Source organism: Raphanus sativus, chromosome 4, assembly GCF_000801105.2.
Source record: "Raphanus sativus cultivar WK10039 chromosome 4, ASM80110v3, whole genome shotgun sequence".
Classification (NCBI taxonomy): domain Eukaryota; kingdom Viridiplantae; phylum Streptophyta; class Magnoliopsida; order Brassicales; family Brassicaceae; genus Raphanus; species Raphanus sativus.
In genome coordinates this window covers 14,324,013-14,343,330 of record NC_079514.1, presented here as the reverse complement: position 1 = coordinate 14,343,330, position 19,318 = coordinate 14,324,013, and the positions used below count along the sequence as shown (strand labels likewise).

Below are 19,318 nucleotides of genomic sequence, written 5' to 3'. Positions count from 1 at the left end.
ATATAATTTTGTTTTTAAAATTTAATGTTTTAATTATTTTTGTGGAGATATATTTTAAGTGGAGTCAATTTTTTTTTGGGATTAATGCATTTTTACTTAAAAGAAATACAAATGTCTTTTAAAAAGTAGTAGGGTCAACTCACTCCACTCCTCCTTTATTGCTTCCGTCCATGTTAGTATTTTTTTTGACGATATTATGTTGTTGCAAAAAGGTTTCGAGTATCTCTGCATAGTCCATTGTTCCATAAGAAATATATAGCCAACTATGTACCAACAATACAAACATTTGGCTGAGCTGCAGGTTATAAACCATGTTTCAAATACTTGGGTAAATGTATGCATTCGACTGCATCCAACACATGTACACGTTGTTCCACTATCAACTAAGCTAAATTATATTTTCCAAATTATTGGTCACCAAAATTCTCGCAATATATTTTTGGATGTGTTCTTAGTGAAAAATATAAGGTAGCAAATTTAGGTACGAGATCTCAAACAACCATGATCGATAAAGATATTTTACTATAATAATCTGATAAAGTTACTCTAATCATTTACAACGGAGGCTAAGCAAAATAGAGTATCTCGCTGAAACATTAGGGAGAGTGTCTAATACATAAAATGAAACAAAAACAAAGGTATAGCTCGCGCGGACACACCACTAGTATACTAATAAGGATCCCTTCCAACTACCGATGTGGCACACTTTGTGTCTAATAAATACTACGTAGAATCTGCATATGAATCAAATCATATAGATATTATTTTCATTCAAATATAGTTTTTAACAGCCGGGTTGCTTCAAACCACCACTTTCATGTGGACGATCGATATCAAGATATTATAACAATTATATAGAAGATGTTTGCAAGACATGGAACAATTCAGCATACATTATATATACTTCGATTGATATCCATGTAAAGCCGTGATTAATTATTGCAGATTTGCATAATACTTTTCACTAACAATTAATATCTAGTCTTTCCATTGGCATTGTCTGTTGGTTTGCTTGTTAAAGAGCCTTTCGAGAAACTCAGAACTAGCTAGAATTTATAACATAAGTTATGAATCTAGCTAGAATTTGACCCAAAAAAAAGTTATGTATATGTATAACTTTGTCTTGTTGTATTTTGCTTATACCTTATATGTGCTTAATCAATCTAGATATCTATACCGATGCAAGAGAGAATTAAGACTGTGCAAAATATCCATAAAATTTGATTCAATTCTTATTCATCTCGATCCGAACAAAAAGATCATATACATCCATAATTTTATGAATCAAAGCAAATATTATTATGTATTAATATTTGTAAGAAACGAAAAAATTACAAATACTAATATTTTTAGAAATAGATATTTGATCTGATACGTTATATGCATATATAAATATATTTAAATAATTTCATATATAACTTATATAATATTATATTTTATATAAGTTATAAAATATTTTTATTTATTATATTAGTTATTATAATTTTAAAAGGTAAGTATTTTTTTTTTAATTTTTAATAAACCACTGTAATAAACATTATTATTTTATATTATTTTGGAATTATTTATTTATTTTTGATTATTATTTTATTTGTACTGATCGAATCCAATATATCAGATTAAAACTATAAAAAGTTAGATATCTAAGACACCGTTTATTATTTAGACGTAACATATCGAATCACGAATAAAACCAAAAATTGGGATATTCAATATGTGCTTGGAGAACATACAAGTCTATAATTTGCACACTTATAAAGGTAAAACTAAACCGAATTGAACCAAAGAAATGGAAACTTAAAAAAAAAATCCATATCGTTTTTGGGGATGAATTGAATCTAAAATTTGAAATGATTTGTTTTTAATGAGTTTTTAATGATTATAAATTAATCTAAAAATTTAGTGCAATTTTTGTTAAAACTATAAGATTTGGAATTTAAAATTTATAACTAAAAACTCATCTCAAATACTCTAGAAACACTTAAAACACTATAAAAATTTTAACTTAAATTTTGTTCAATAAAAATGAATTTTGTGGTGTTTTATGAAATGATAAATTCAATAACACTAGATTTTAAAATATTTTTTAAAATTCATGTTTAAGTAACAGTAGTATTTATTATTTTTAAATAAATCACCTCCAATCAAACATCCCCTTATTGAATCCTTATGAATAAAATAAACCGTACCAAAAAAACTAATCATAGAGATACCCAATCCGGTTAAGCAAATATCAAAATATCGTACCGACATCGTGGTTGAGAATCCATGATTAAAGCGATTTAAACCAAAGCCTTTGCATCACTAAAAATTCACCGACTTTCTCTCGACTTTACAACCTCCGATTTGCTTCGCCGCCAAAGTTCTCTGAAGAGATCTTCGTTTCTACGGTGAGTTAAGTTCACCAGTCTCTTCAATAGTCACACCAAACTCATTGATTTGCTTAAACGCATCTTTGCAAACCCTAGTTTTTAATTGGAATTGCGAAAACCCTAATTTTGAGCGGACCGTGACCCATTCATAAAGAATAAGACTTTACTATGTTCTGAATCAATTTGATTTTTCCGCTTGTTTCCAGAAAGGGAACTTCTGTCGAAGACTCTGCTCTACCATGGTGAACTATCCTACATTGGTGTAAAAGTAGTCATCTTTATTGCTCTGTTTTGATTGCTCTGTTTTTTTCTTTAATTATACAGTCAGGAAGAAAGGAAACGGTGTTGGATTTGGCTAAGTTCGTTGACAAGGGTGTGCAAGTTAAGCTCACCGGTGGTAGACAAGGTTTGTGAGGAGAAAGATATTTTATTATGACTGCGACTTTTATTTTTTTACTCTTGGATTGAGATTTGATGCTTGTGTTATTTTTGTGTGCAGTCACTGGAACTCTCAAGGGCTACGATCAGTTGCTCAACCTTGTTTTGGATGGGGCTGTAGAGTTTGTTCGAGGTGTGTCTTTCCTCCCATTATCTTCTTTTTTATGTACCTGCTCAACATGGGATGCGTAGTTTAAGTCATCTAGGTATCCATGTTCAACCACAGTTTCTCTAGTTAAACCTGCCAATACTCTAGTCTTACCTGTGCCTCATTTGGTTCACCTTACTCTGCTCCTGCACACAGATGTCTCTATGTGTATGTGTATCTTTGCCACTGAAACTGATATAAATCTTGATCACATATGCTAGAAAAGAGTATTTTTAGTTGCTTGCTGTGATATAAAAATGTGCCCCATTTTTTTTTTTTTTTTGAACAAATGTGCCCCATATGAAGTCTTTTTAATATTTGAAACTAGAGCTGTTGTCTTGTTGATTTGCAAACAATATTGTGTGACACTTGACTGATGTTTGACCAGATCATGATGATCCTTTGACGACCACTGACCAGACGAGACCCCTCGGTTTAATTGTATGGACCCATTTTATTACTTGTCATGATGTTTAATAGTTAAACCCGTTAGAGTTCTAAACTCACAATGTGTTGTTGTTCCTGGTTTTAGGTTTGCCGTGGAACTGCAGTGATGCTCGTCTCACCAACGGATGGAACTGAAGAAATCGCTAACCCGTTTGTTCAGACAGAAGCTCTCTAAAGACCAAAAAGATTATGCATCTCTCTACTATCTCTATTAGTTTAACTTGGAGTTTAGAGAGTTATGTATCTGAGCATCTGCCATAACGTCGGAAACTAATGTTTTCATCATATACCTATTTTGGAACATCATATGCTTTTCTTCGTGTCTTTGCTATAACTTTTCCGACCAAACTTGAATTCAGTTGCTGTAATAAAATCAAGTAACTTCTCCGACCAAACTCAGCACATCATATGCCTTAGAATGTGAGAAAAAAGAAACTGTGTTCCAATTTTCACCAAATCACACGTTACAGAGCCCATGGATTTATATAGTGCGATTTGAGCTTCTTGCAGCGTCTTTGGACAAGATGAAGTCATTAACGACAAAGCTCAAAATCATTAGACCTGTCCTAACGTCACGGTGTTCTTCCAGCTCCTCCGACCAAACCCTTCTTCTTAATGAGTTCACCAGGTTCTGCTACCAAAGAGACCTTCCCAAAGCTCTGAGTGCTATGGATACGTTGCAAAGTCATGGTCTTTGGGCAGACTCTGCAACTTACTCTGAGCTCATCAAGTGTTGCATGTCTCATAGAGCTGTTCACGAAGGGAACCTCGTTCGTCGTCACTTATACTTCAATGGGCATCAGCCAATGCTCTTCCTTGCTAACGTTCTGATCAATATGTACGTTAAATTCAATCTTTTGAATGATGCTCACAACGTGTTCGACAAAATGACTCTGAGAAACGTTGTTTCCTGGACTACCATAATCTCTGCTTACTCTAAGAGCAAACAGCAGCAAAAGGCTTTGGAGCTTTTGGTTTCGATGCTGAGAGAAGGTGTGAGACCTAACGTGTATACTTACTCCTCTGTGTTGAGGTCTTGCAAGGAGATGTCTGATGTTAGAATGCTTCATTGTGGGATCATCAAGGAAGGTCTTGAGTCTGACGTTTTCGTTAGGAGTGCTTTGATTGACGTGTTCGCCAAGCTTGGGGAGCCTGAGGATGCTCTTTCGGTTTTTGACGAAATGGTTACTGGCGATGCGATCGTTTGGAACTCCATCATTGGTGGGTTTGCTCAGAACAGTAAAAGCGATGAAGCCTTGAAGCTTTTCAAGAGGATGAAGAGAGCTGGCTTCACCGCTGAGCAGGCTACGTTGACTAGCGTGTTGAGGGCTTGTACTGGTTTGACTCTGTTGGAGCTTGGGATGCAAGCTCATGTTCATATAGTGAAATACGACCAGGACTTGATACTCAACAACGCGCTCGTGGACATGTATTGCAAGTGTGGGAGCTTGGAGGATGCTCGCCGTGTGTTCGGAGGGATGAAGGAGAGAGATGTGATTACATGGAGCACAATGATTTCAGGGTTGGCTCAGAATGGTTATAGCCAAGAGGCACTCGAGATGTTTGAGTCCATGAAAGCTTCTGGGACCAAACCAAACTACATCACCATCGTTGGAGTTCTCTTTGCTTGCAGCCACGCAGGGCTGCTTGAGGATGGTTGGTACTACTTCAGATCGATGAAGAAACTTTATGGAATAGAACCAGTGAGGGAGCATTACGGTTGCATGATTGATCTGTTAGGAAAAGCTGGAAAGCTCGACGATGCGGTGAAGCTGTTGAATGAAATGGAGTGTGAGCCGGATGCTGTGACTTGGAGAACACTCCTTGGTGCTTGTAGGGTTCAAGGGAACATGGTGCTAGCTGAATACGCAGCTAAGAAGGTCATAGAACTCGATCCAGATGATGCGGGGACTTACACTGTGTTGTCTAACATATACGCAAACTCTCAGAAGTGGGATAGTGTTGAAGAGATCAGGACACAGATGAGAGACAGAGGGATCAAGAAAGAACCTGGATGTAGCTGGATTGAAGTAAACAAAAAGATTCATGCTTTCATCATCGGAGACGAATCTCATCCACTGATAGTTGAAGTCAACAAGAAGCTGAATCAGTTGATTGATAGAATGATTGGCATTGGTTATGTTCCTGAAACAAACTTTGTGTTAAAAGATCTTGAAGGAGAGCAGATGGAGGATTCTCTAAGACATCATAGTGAGAAACTTGCTTTGGCTTTTGGCTTGATGACGTTGCCTTTAGGGAAAGCGATTAGGATCAGAAAGAATCTGAGAATATGTGGGGACTGTCATGTGTTCTTCAAGCTAGCATCAAGGCTAGAGAAACGTAGTGTGGTTATAAGAGATCCAATACGTTACCATCATTTTGAGGATGGAAAATGCTCGTGTGGTGACTACTGGTGACAATCTGATGATTTTTAAGTTAATTAATAAATCATATTCATCTATCTGCTTTATAGATTTTTGGAACTTCTTCATCGATTATCAGAGTTAACCATAAAGAGATTACTAATACAATTTTGTGGTGTTTTGTATTTCAGAATTGCTTGTTTTTAATTATTTCCAATGTGTATATGTAGTCGACTTAATGGGAAGACACTACTACTGCACATGGGTTCTGGATTGGATCATGTGTTATAACTTATATAATATATGCTTAATATCTCTTTATTTTATTTTTTTCTATAATACAACATCATTAAAATAGTCAAAAGTGTTCAAAGCTGAATGTTGCATCATGGAGACAATATCTTCATGTCCAAAGTGGTCTAATCTCATTGTCTATTATTATTATGATTCACTATTACTCTCATGTGTACATCCTGTGAGATAAGTAAATCCATTGTTAATTCTTCTGTTATCTTTTATATTATACTCCATCTGTATCATTATAAGTGAGTTTTAAGATTTTTCCACAAGGATTAAGAAAACACAAAATTTTATGTGGTTTGTCTTGTTTGTATAAAAATAACATTAAACAATACTATCTCAACCAATTAAAAAAATACACTATTTTGTAATTGGTTAGAGATTTCAAATGACAATTAATTATATCTAGATTAGTGTGAACTTCAATTATTCTAAAACAAAATAAAAATCATAAAACTCCACTTATATTAATACAGAGGGAGTATTATTTTAACCCACCACAATTTTTTTATCTTAGTGAATTAATTTTAAAACAGTAAAATATTTGTTGTTCTCTCACAAGATTTTTTTGTCAGGAATTGTTAAACTTAAATGCATACCTTTAAATCACTTTGACAAATTTTTAAAATACGAACTTAATTTTTAATCACTTGTCAGTTGCCAGTACCTACGTTTTATGTCACTTTAATTGCTTTAAGTAATTTTTAAGATTTACCCAGTTAAATATGTAAATTCTTTTTTAAATTTTCAGTTATCTTATATATTGTTCTTATTTTACTCCAAATCAACGTTTATCTTAGTTAATTAATTTATAAAGCATAGTAGAATATTTTTTTATATTCTCAAAGTATTCTGTTCCGGTTTTTAAAAGCAAAGATGAATTTTTTTTAATCCTAACTCTTTTGGATTGTATCAAAAGCTTTGACAATTTGCCATTTATATAATATGAACTTGAATATAGTTTACCTGTAAGTTGCCACTACCCAACTTTTACTTCAGTGTTTTTATGGGCTTTGAACTTATGGGGCCCAGTTTCGAAGGTCCATGTCGCTGTTACCACGTCGGCATTCTCATCCTTCACCACGTAACAATACATCGGACGCCCAAGATTCAAAAAGGATCGACAATCGAACGGCTCTCTTTGCCTTTTCTAGACTCTTCTGAAAAAGATGGGGACGATGATGAATCTTCTTATTTACTATTTTATTACCTTTACCTTTATTCGCTATTGTAATTATACTAGTTAGCTATTTTATTTATTTTTATTTTATTTTAATCTAATTATTTTGGCAATAGTTATTTTCTTCTTATTTTCAGAATAAGAAATATAATCTCGTATTTTCAACTCTTTATTGGTTCTAGATCGCACGTCTTTCCGTAGTGATTCATAAAAAAAAATTAAAAAGACTGTTTCGCATCATTTTCTAACCTTGAAGTTTGTGTACACATATTCCATTTAATTTTTAATTATTTTCTAAACCACACAGAAATTTATAATTATAGTAACTATCAGATCACGTAATTAAAACTTGAAAATAAAAATAAGTTTCGTTTAGATTATATCATAGGTTTGTGGAAAGAAAAATGTAGAAAGAAAGAAAGAAAGAGATTACTAGATACCAAATTCAAAGGACCAAGCATAGAAGGAAAAAAAAAGAAGTAAAAACTACGACACACAAAAATCATTCATAATGAGATCCATACCGAAAAAAAAAAATAGAAATGTCAGAAAATTTAGCTGGTAATAATGGAGAATTAAAATAGAATAATGACGTGTGAGTAAGATAGATTGAAGATCAATCCCCCTAAAAAATAGATTACTAAACATAAATTACGCAAACCATGGTTAAGCGATTTAACCATAGTTATTCCCCTTAACGAGAGTTAAAAAGCGTTCTTCTTCACAGAGTTGAAACCCCAAGCAAAGGACAAGGAGACAAGCCAAAGACACTTTTTTTGCAGTTCTCACTGAGTTTTGATTCTTTGCTTCCTTTCCCTCCATTGAAGCCTCTTCGAAAGGTTCCTCTCCTCAGAGATGCCTTTGAACTGACATATTCTTCTTCCCTTATTGCCACTGTTTCGCCTCCTCTGTTCTTCAGATCTTTGTGAGTTTCTATTCACTCATATACACATGTTTGCTTTTGAAAGCTCATTCATTTGTTTATATACATAAAGCTTTTTTTTGTTGCGTAAACTTTCTTTGGATCAAGATCTAATCTTTGGACTGTAAAAGTTATAATCTTTGTGGAATCTAAGTTAAGTTATAGAGATTTGAGACCGTTTTAGACAGATCTGCTATAAGATTGGTGACATATATCTTATTTTGCAGATCAAGAAAGATGGCTTACCTGATGTAGCGATTTGGATTTCAACATTCTTTCTCAAAGCTTGAGACTTTAGTGATAAGTGGCTCCTGTTGTCTGCTTATAGAGAGAAAAGCTTTGGATTGTCTACGTTTCATGATCGGTTTAGGTGTTATCTGCTTCTGCTGTTTCCGGTTTGTGTTGGTTTCAGACAAAGGCACTGTGTCTCGAAGGTCTATCTCTTCGGCTTCTCCTTTTGTTTCATGTCTCCGAACCTAGACAGTCCTGTGCAGACACAAATGGCAGTTGCGGTCTTCAAGACTCCCCTCACTGGGGGTAACAAGATGGAAGGGAAGCTGCAGAGACAATCCTCAGGGAGAAGAGTTTTTGTGCAAACAGAAACTGGCTGTGTTCTCGGGATGGAGCTGGACCGTAGCGACAATGTCCACACGGTGAAGAGGAGGCTTCAGATCGCTCTCAACTTCCCCACCGAAGAGAGCTCCTTGACCTACGGAGACATGGTCCTCACCAACGATCTCAGCGCTGTCAGGAACGACTCTCCTCTCCTCCTGAAACGCAACTTCATGCACAGAAGCTCCTCCACTCCTTGTCTCTCCCCCACCGGGAGAGATCTCCAGCAGAAAGACAGAAGCGGTCCCATAGAGATCTTAGGCCAGTCAGAGTGTTTCTCCGTTGTGAAACAGATGGTGAAAGACATTGTCAAGGCCATGAAGCTCGGCGTTGATCCTCTCCCTGTTCACAGCGGGCTCGGAGGTGCTTACTACTTCAGGAACAAGAAAGGTCAGAGCGTTGCTATCGTCAAACCAACCGATGAAGAGCCCTTTGCTCCCAACAATCCGAAAGGGTTCGTTGGGAAAGCTCTCGGACAGCCTGGGTTAAAGTCTTCGGTTCGTGTCGGTGAGACAGGGTTTAGAGAAGTTGCGGCTTACCTTCTTGACTACGGCAGGTTTGCTAACGTGCCTCCCACGGCTCTTGTGAAGATAACTCACTCTGTGTTCAATGTCAACGATGGTGTGAAAGGGAACAAGGCTAGAGAGAAGAAGATGGTTGTTAGTAAGATTGCTTCTTTCCAGAAGTTTGTGGCTCATGACTTCGACGCTAGCGATCACGGCACTTCGAGCTTCCCTGTGGCGTCTGTGCACAGGATTGGGATACTGGACGTGAGGATCTTCAACACGGACCGTCACGGTGGGAACCTGTTGGTGAAGAAGGTGGAGACGTTTGGTGAAGTTGAGCTTATACCGATTGATCATGGTCTCTGCTTGCCGGAGACGCTTGAGGATCCTTACTTTGAGTGGATTCATTGGCCTCAGGCGTCATTGCCTTTCTCTGAGGAAGAGCTTGAGTATATACAGAGTCTTGATCCGTTGAAGGACTGTGAGATGCTTAGGAGAGAGCTTCCGATGATTAGAGAAGCTTGTCTGAGGGTGCTTGTTCTCTGCACTGTTTTTCTTAAAGAAGCTGCTTCTTATGGGATGTGTCTCGCGGAGATCGGTGAGATGATGACTCGAGAGTTTCGTGTGGGGGAAGAGGAGCCTAGTGAGCTGGAGGTTGTGTGTATTGAAGCCAAGAGATTAGTTACTGAACGAGATGTGTTCTCTCCTAGGTCTGATGTGATGGGAGGAGAAGCAGAGTTTCAGTTTGATCTTGACTGTGATGAGTTGGAATCAGTCTACGGCTCCAAGATGCAAGTGACCGATGACTACTTCGCGAAGAATCCTTTTTCGAACGGACGTTCTTCGCTAGGAAAGCTTGAAGAAAGCATCAAGGAAGAAGAGGATGAAGATTATGATGATGAAGAAGAGGACGAGGACAATACTGAAAACGCTGTCCCTGTGATGATGACAATGAAAGACAGCTTTTTTAGTTGTGCTGCTTTTCATGACAAATCTACATCTCTTTCGAAGCTTTCTACATCGATGAAGAACACGCATCTCAGCGACACGGGAAGGAAAAACAGCACAAAGACTTTGACAAGAGGCAAATCAGAGAACACATCGTCTGGTCACAAAAGCGCTAACGAGCAGCTTCAAGCGAGTGCAAGCTTTGTGAAGTTAGCGGACATGAAAGAGGAGGAGTGGGTTGTGTTCTTGGAGAGGTTCCAAGAGTTGCTTGGACCGGCTTTTGCAAAACGCAAAACGGCAACGTTGAGCAAGAGACAGAGACTTGGCACTTCATGCCAGTTTTGAGAGGAGCTTATATATACTAGTAAGAAGAGAGGCAGGATCTACAGTATGAAACTGGAGGAGGCTTCTTGTTCTCGTTCTATGTTAGTAGTAAGAAGAAAAAAAATAGTTACGTTTGGGAAGGTTTGGCTTTATGACAGAAGCAGCAAGGTGAAAAAGGGGTTTGGTTTGTTTTATCTTTTCACCCTTTTTTTGTAAATATTTGCTTCTACCTTTCTCTTTGTTTGTTTTTTTTTTTTGCCTCTGTATCACCTTCTTTTGATCTTTTTTTCTTTTCCTCTTGGTAAGACCTTGTGGCTTGGCCTTGTCTTATAAATAATATTAGTCTTTCTTGGTTTCTAAAATGATCAACCCACTCGTCTATCGTCATCTGTTATATGAAAGATATGAACTACAAGTTAAACTACATGGTAATAGAGAAAGAAGAAGATAGAATATAGCAGAACAATAGTTGAACTATGATAGAACCTGATCTGTTAAATATTCTAGAGAGAGTGAAGTCTAATATAATATCCTAATAAGTTTGAGCTCGATCTATGAGAGTAAAGCGTGAGAGTGACGGTCCCAAGGGATGTTTTGGTACGTATGAAGACAGCTGCGGAAGAAAGCGAAATGTGCAATCATCATCATCGACCCACTTTTGCATTATCCCTTCAGGTTACCAAAGCTTATTTAAAGTGGGACCCTGTTTGTGACCCTTTGTCCATCAAATTAACGTGGTAACATTCCACTTTCTTACGTTGTACTTTTCATATGTACTATCAACTAATCAAAGTATCAAGAGGCAATATACTATTTACATATTTTTTAAGTTCATATCTATGAATCTATGATATACATCTTTGATGATATAATGTTGAAAAGGTATTTTTCATACTATTGAATTCAAATTACAAGGAAAAGAACATGCAAAATCTTACTATATACATACATAGTGATAAAGTGAATGCATCATACACTAAATCGTTTTGATTGGGTGGGGGATATGTTCTTTTTGGGGTATTTGTTTAGTTTACAATACATTTCATATGATCGATTTCTATACTAACAAGAAACTATTTGTGAATATCTCAGTTCCCCATTTTTTTTCTTTCTTTTGAACGTGTGATGATGTATGAGTGGTTTTCCTATTCGCACTGAACAAATTTTAATGTTTTAGCATTCGACAAAATTTTCTACGTTACCTTGTATTGTCTGGTCATCTATATACATAGATAGTGCTTTTGAATGTATTGGCAGTTCCTTTTTTCATCATTACTTATCTGTGTAGTTTTTAAAGGACGATGTCTTTCGATATAATTAACTAGTATAAGGCCCAATCAACCCTTAAGAGGAGATTTAACTTGTTCTTGTGCAAAACCAGAGTTCTAGTAGTTGGTAATATTGATTGTGAAAATGCATCTCTCTTTCCCGATAAAACCAACTTTACTACTAATATTAACTTCCTGTAGTTCACGATTAATATATACAAAGAAATTCGAGTAGCTACAATAATTTTAACGTTTTATTTTTGACATTTATATATGATAGGCAATAGCATGATTTCTTGTTTTGTTTTTTTGAGTAAAGGATTTAAGTATGATCTTTTTTTTTGTTCGGTGGGTAAACAGACTCCTGAATCTTTTGTAGTGAAGCTTGACAATAAAGCAATGGAAAATGTTTTAAAAGGTCAAGCATTTGTCCTATCAATACGATAAAAATTGTATAAGGATACTTTGATGCTTTTTTCGTTGGCTGTGGATATGAGTTATCATACAAGTACAACTTGGTCGTCGGTATATGTTCAATTCATATCTGATTTATATGACTGTGCCAAAACATACTTGAACTTATATGATTGTGCTAAAACATACCCAATTTATATTTATTTTGGTAAGATAATACACCAGTCGTCACATCAGGTGTCATGTCATCTAATTTTGTTCGCATAGATGCAACATCAGCTAATTTTGCTGACGAAGATGCCATGTGTATAATTTCTTTAAATTAAATCATTTTGTTATAAAAATAACTTTTAGAAAATGTAAAATTTTATAAATGTTTATTATTTAGTAAAACTAACAAAAATTAATTAATTTAATTTTAACCTTATATAAGAGATATATTCGTAAATGTTTTGATCCTATCAAAAATCGTCCTTATAAAAGTTATATATGTATTGTAATGATTTCAAATCCAATGCTAGTGTTGCAGACATGTTACTCTTGATTAATCACGATTGTGTTAATCTAAAATTTTAAATGTAAATAACATACCCATGATTAATAAAGCGTAAAATAATTTATTTTTACGCTTGATTAATAAAGCATAACATAATTTATTTTTACGCTTTATTAATCATGATTATGTTATTTACGCTTAAAAAATTTAGATTAAATATAAATAACATACCCATGATTAATAAAGTGTAACATGATTCATTTTTACGCTTTATTAATCATGGATATGTTATTTATATTTAAAAATTTAGATTAACACAACCATGATTAATCAAGAGTAACACGTTTGCAATACTAGCATTAAATTTAAATCATTAAAATACATATATAACTTTTATAAGGACGGTTTTTGATAGAATCGAAATATTTATGAATATATCTCTTATATAAGATTAAAAATTAATTAAATAATTAATTTTGTTAATTTTATTAAATAAGAAAAAAATATACAATTCTACATTTTCAAAAAAAATATTTTTATAAAAACATTATTTAGCTTCAAAAAAAATTATAAACATGGCATATTTGTCAGTAAAATTAGCTGACGTTGCATCCATGTAAACAAAAGTAGATGACATGACAGCTGATTTGGTGAGTGGTATATGATTTTGCCAAAAAAAATATAAGTTTTGTATGTTTCGGCACAGTCTTATAAGTTCAGGTATAGTTTGGCATGGTTATATAAGTTGGGTATAAATTGAATATATCACAATATATTGGGTATGAAATGGTTGTTTCCTTGGTCTGGTGTATGAATCGATGTAAATGATAATAACACTTGGCCACTGAAAAAAATTGTCGACAAAAAGAGGTGTCTATCCTTTTCTTTTCTGCCTATTCTTTTTGTTTTCTGTTCCAAATTGTAAATCCTCTTGTAAACGAAAAGAAAAATCTTAAAATTCTATAAACCACTCAATTTGCTAGTTAAATTTCAGGTTCATGTACAGTGTGCTTGTGTAAAAGAAGAAAACTAACTTTTTAGCATTTTTATAGAATATAAGATATGTGTAGTGGCAGCAATCTGATCATAAATGTTTCTTTGAAGAAAAAAAATACTTTTACTGAATAGTAGATTCATTGTTATATTTTTGTTTTTTTATTGATCTAAAAATCCATAAAACTCCATACATGAAAAAAGCTGCCGAGTGACCCAAAATACATTTTCACAACCTTTACATGTTTTGGTGACATTGAAATTCATCAGGTCTATCTGAACACAATAGAAACTTTCAAGTCTAGTACTGAGGAAGTCGCACAAAATATAAGGTCTTAAATCTTACGCTTATGTCTCTAGCGTTATAATATGAAGCATTCGATTAGACATTAGAAACATGTGTAGTGTTCATATTCAGATAAATTGGAAAGATATACGAAACCAGAACATGCAACAAGGATCTGAAAACCAGCAACTTGAAAAACCAGCAATCTGAAAACCAGAATCATTTCCTTTCTTGTCTAATGTTAATATGTTATTTTACTCTCCCGATTTGGGGGATAAGGTTACTCATCCAATACTCATAAATTCCCACATATTTTTTTTTAAGATTAAGCTTAAACAATATAGCTGGAAGTACGTGGGAAGTTGATATGTGTGTGGTTGATGAGTAACATTTTATTGTAGCTCCCTGGACCATATCTCAAGTTGACTTTACTTGGCATTATAGGGTGGATATAAATATTTAATGGCTAAACTGCAGTGCATATGATATCTCTAACAATCGAACCTCACTTCATTTCTAATCCAAATTAGAATAAAATGAAATATGAAATAAAATACTTTAACTCTACTCTATTTTTCACTCTACAATCTATTTTTCGTTTGTTCATTATTCTATTATGGAATAAAAAATGAAATATAACTGAATTATTTTTATTTCATATTCCATTTTATTTCATTCTGAAAAGAAATGCTCTAATTAGACGGAAATATTAGCCCTTATTCGACCATTTTAAAACATATGATTTTCTTCTTGTTTCCTTCTATACGTCAAAATACAAATACTATATTGTAAAAAATTTAATACAATCTTGATGAACATATAAATATTTTGACATATACCAATTACGTTTTATGCTGTTTTCAATAATCAATGATATAATCTTTTATTATTATATTTACATCTTAATTAGTGTTTTTAAATCCAGATCGAACTAGTGATTAGACCGGATTGAACCATGAACCGGACAACAATCGGGTTGGATTAATATTAAACTCCAACTAAAGTTGAACCTGTTATAAAACTATATCAAACCGTCAAAAATCCGGGAACTGGTAACCCGATAAACGGCCCAATCCCAATTCGTATATAAATTAAAATTTTGTTAATAAAAAATTAACTATTTTATTTTAAAGTAAAAATATGATTTATGAAAGATTAATAAAGTATTATCTCTCGTCTTTTTCTTTTGATGTCGTTATAATTCATAAGTCACAATTCATAAAGTTTGATTTTCACGTCAACATATTGTTTTTGTCTATTTCTTCCTTTGTTTAAATTTTATTTCATGATCACTTGTGTTGAAGATTTTAATAATTAAAACATTTAATTTTTGAAATTTTTATAATTTATAAAAGAACAAAAATTGTTTTATTTCAAAATATTATTTTTAACTAATGTGTGTATAACTTTTTAAAAAGGTAATGAAGATTTAGAGTGATAAAGATCTGATGAATAAAGTTTAAAAGTGTTTTTCATATTGATTTTAGATTTGAACTAATTAAATTATTTTAATACTTTGTTACATTTTAGTTGGTATTTTGAAATCTTTCTAAATTGAAACATTTCGTTTGATATGATCTATCTTTATGAGAATATATATTATTTACAAAATATCATTAAATTTAGTTTAATCTAATCAAAACTTAATTAAATCCGGTTAAACCATAATGACCTACGATCCAAAACATTTTCGGTTCGCTAACCGATCCAGTTTTAAAAATACTAATCTTGATTAATAAACTATTGTTACCACAAAGTCCTATGACATGGTAGGGCAGCTGCATATATAAATAAAAACCTCCATGCATTACTTCGCTCCACAATATTTAATGCCAGCATAACTGAGAAGTGAGAGCAATAGACAGATAATGTATAAAAAGCAAGATTGTATTTATATGCAGCTGTACACTACCGAGTATGATATTTTATGATAAAACTTTGGCATCCTATTCGTTTTTTTTTTTAAGAAAACATCCTATTCGTTTTCATATGGGGATTTTTTATGAAGACTTTCGATATTGTACTATCAATTTATGTAGGTTTGGTTAACAATGTTTAATTATAGTTTCTAGCACGTTGTATTATTCTTTTAATTTCTAATATGTGTAAAACCTGTATTGGTCATGCTTTCAAAATCGCTTATATAACTAAACTTTCAGTCGTCGTGCTTTCATATATGCAATTGCATGGTTTATTTCTTCTTCTTTTTTTTTTCTATAATCCTCGAAAAGATGGAAATGGGTTCGTCTTCTTCTCTAAAGACATGCTTTATTTTGCTTTTCTTCTGTCTTCTCAATGTTTTCACCATTTCATCGAAGCCATTAAGTAAAGAAAGTGTTCTTTTTGGTGGGAATTTTCCAGCATTGTATGTTATAGGAGATTCATTGGTTGATTCAGGGAACAATAATCATCTTGACACGTTGGCCAAGTCAAATTTTCCACCTTACGGTTCTGACTTTGAAGGAGGCAAATCCACCGGTCGTTTTGGTAATGGCAAAACAATTGCTGATTACATTGGTAAGAACAAAAAAGGAGTATATGGATGGTTTATGTTTAAAATGTTACATAGGTATAAGGTGATACTCCCTCTGTTTTTTAAAGATACATATTCTAGACTTTTCACATATATTAAAAAATCATATTAAAAATGCATTAATTTTTGTAAATAACAATTTTCCATAATCTTTAACCAATAAAAATCTAATAAACACAATTAATTTTCTTGAAGTTAACATATTTTCATTAAATAATACATTGAAAAGGTAAAAAATGTATCTTTTTAAAACAAATTTTTTTCCTAAAACATGGATCTTTAAAAAACAGAGGGAGTATTTAACTACGCTGATATTTGTATAACAATAATTAGTAAATCTGATTGGTAAGTTTATAGAAAATTTAAATTTAGATAACACAAAAATTGTGAAAATTGAAAAGGATATATCATTGTAAATGGGAATCTTGTAAAAAAAATGAATATTGAGATTTAAACCTTATCTAAATGTTTTTTCCAGCTATTTATTATGAGCTTCCTTTGGTTCCTGCTTATATGGGATTATCAGAAGAACAAAAGAACAATATCTCAACTGGTATTAATTATGCTTCTGCTTCCTGTGGGATTTTGCCTGACACCGGAAAGATAGTGGTAAGTTTCAATATTCTCAAAACGATCTTTGCAATATCGGTTTCCGGAAAACAAAATTCTAATTAATGAGTTTTATATGATTATTTCTATGAACAAGGGAGAATGTCTTTCATTGAGTGTCCAAGTTGATCTATTTAAAGAAACCATTGACAAGAATCTGAAGAAAAAGTTTAAGCCGCAGCCAGAGCTCAGCAAACACCTGGCTGATTCGTTGTTCATGACTGCGATCGGAGTTAACGACTACTCTTTCTTCTATAATAAGACAATGGATGCAAATGATTTTGCAAACAAGCTTATTCATGAGTTCTTTATACAAATTCAGGTATTCATTATTAGGTTTTCACCACTTTTTCCTTGGTCACTACATTAACTAATGGTAATATGTTAAATACTTAAAAGAAATGTTTTAAAAATCATTCTAGACGGCCACTTGAATCCTCAAAAAGTATCGATTAATTTTTAAACCTCTAGAGAACTTATAATAATATATAATTTAGAAATTATGATGATAGATATATTATATTATAAATTTTATGAAAATAAAATATTAGAACTGCTATTATCTGTAAATCAGAATGTTTAATATATTATACTTTATATATTTGTTATAATTTGTAAATGTTTAATCCGCCTAACTAACAATATATTGGCTTGGAATTGAATCATGATTAAGGCAAATTTCTTTCTTAAACACTGCTTCAAAGTCTATGGATTAATCTGGGTTAGCTACTATATAAAGACTTTGATTTTGTTGTTGTAGAGGTTGCATGGTTTAGGAGTAAGGAAGTTCTTCGTCAACAACCTTAAACCATTAGGATGTTACCCAAATATAATAGCTCATACCGTGCCACATGGAAGCTGTGATAATGATTTAAACCTAGCGGTTTCCATTTACAATGCCAAGCTAAGAAGAAGCCTAACTCATATGAAGCAGAAATTATCCAACACTTCCTTTTTGTACTCAGATTACTTTAACTTCATGTTGGGACTTCGAGGACCTTCAAGCAATCATGCTAGTTCGAATCTATTGAATACGACTAGCCCATGTTGCCCTAGCATTTATGATGGAGGTGCATTGACGGGTTGCAGCGCCAATTCGAGCTCATGTGCGATGCCAGATACACATATTTTCTTTGATCCATTTCATCCGACTCAGCTGGCGAATTTCAGGAGAGAAAAATTTGCCATGTGGTGAAAGATTAATTGAATTAAAGTTACTCGGCAACAATCTCAAGACAAAACACCACTTTTGTTGCTGTTGTTTGTTTCTTTTGCTCTCGCTATTAATATTTCTAAACATGAAAACTTTACTAAGTCAGTTGATCTTGACCATTGGAACTTTTATTAATATATATATATATATATTATATTAAATAAATGTATTGTTAAATAGTAGTTTTTTTTAAATGTGGAAGTTTATATTAACAAATTATTTTAATAAAAATATATTAATAAATTTAATCAAAATTTTGTGATAGTATTAACTAAATACAGACAAAATTCATGAAATTATCTTTGCTAAGTATTAGCAGAGCTGAATTAGTTTATGAAGGTTTAGTGTAATTTTAATATCAAAAATATATATAAAATTAGATAAAAAGTATAGAAGCATGTTGTTAAAAATTGTTTGGAACATCAAAAAGTGTTGGATCCACACTGGTATAGTCCGTATGAGTTATCTGATGTTGAAGACAGTTCAGGCTCTAAATTTCTTCAAAACTCTATATGTTTATCTGAGTTCGTTTTTTTCTGAAAATGTTTTAAGCAGGAGGGCGTCTAATTAAAAGAATGGAAATAGTATAGTGTAAGTATAGAAGATCATTATTGACCATGCGTTGTAAGTTCGTGTAACCAACTAACCATATATTAATAGTTTCTAGACAATCGTTCATGAATTCCAAGTTTTATCTCTAAAAGGAACTTTTTGTATCCATCCATATGTTTTTTTTTGACAAAACTCAATCCATATGTTAAACATTCTTTTCTCTTTGTTTAGTCATAATTCATAAACTAGGTAGTAACCCGCGCTTTGCGCATGATGAGATGGTTAGATCAGCAATTTTTCGAAAATATTAGAAAGTATATATATATAGTTTGGAATTTGGGTTTTGTGTGTTTTTTTGTGTTTAATCTCGGTGGTGCTGATTTTACGGTATAGA

General features: G+C 33.1%; 4 protein-coding genes across 4 annotated transcripts; all 4 read left to right on the top strand.

The window, feature by feature from the left end:
* The first annotated feature begins 2,266 nt into the window (after positions 1–2,266).
* LOC108849155 (sm-like protein LSM7) lies at positions 2,267–3,800 on the top strand. The gene is made up of 6 exons (XM_018622668.2): positions 2,267–2,390; positions 2,579–2,614; positions 2,697–2,778; positions 2,872–2,943; positions 3,347–3,399; positions 3,491–3,800. The coding sequence occupies exons 2-6, from the start codon at positions 2,612–2,614 to the stop codon at positions 3,578–3,580; spliced, it is 300 nt and encodes a 99-aa protein (XP_018478170.1). The 5' UTR covers positions 2,267–2,390; positions 2,579–2,611; the 3' UTR covers positions 3,581–3,800.
* Positions 3,801–3,916: 116 nt separating this feature from the next.
* Positions 3,917–6,013, top strand: LOC108849154 (pentatricopeptide repeat-containing protein At2g03880, mitochondrial). The gene has a single exon (XM_018622667.2). It carries the CDS (start codon positions 3,930–3,932, stop codon positions 5,820–5,822), a length of 1,893 nt encoding a protein of 630 aa, XP_018478169.2. The 5' UTR covers positions 3,917–3,929; the 3' UTR covers positions 5,823–6,013.
* Positions 6,014–7,983: 1,970 nt separating this feature from the next.
* Positions 7,984–10,922, top strand: LOC108829221 (phosphatidylinositol 4-kinase gamma 7). Its single transcript, XM_018602882.2, has 2 exons — positions 7,984–8,173; positions 8,398–10,922. Exon 2 carries the CDS (start codon positions 8,635–8,637, stop codon positions 10,579–10,581), a length of 1,947 nt encoding a protein of 648 aa, XP_018458384.1. The 5' UTR covers positions 7,984–8,173; positions 8,398–8,634; the 3' UTR covers positions 10,582–10,922.
* Positions 10,923–16,025: 5,103 nt separating this feature from the next.
* LOC108852170 (GDSL esterase/lipase At2g03980) lies at positions 16,026–18,473 on the top strand. Its single transcript, XM_018625673.2, has 4 exons — positions 16,026–16,534; positions 17,029–17,159; positions 17,257–17,481; positions 17,920–18,473. The coding sequence occupies exons 1-4, from the start codon at positions 16,204–16,206 to the stop codon at positions 18,352–18,354; spliced, it is 1,122 nt and encodes a 373-aa protein (XP_018481175.2). The 5' UTR covers positions 16,026–16,203; the 3' UTR covers positions 18,355–18,473.
* Positions 18,474–19,318: the final 845 nt, after the last annotated feature.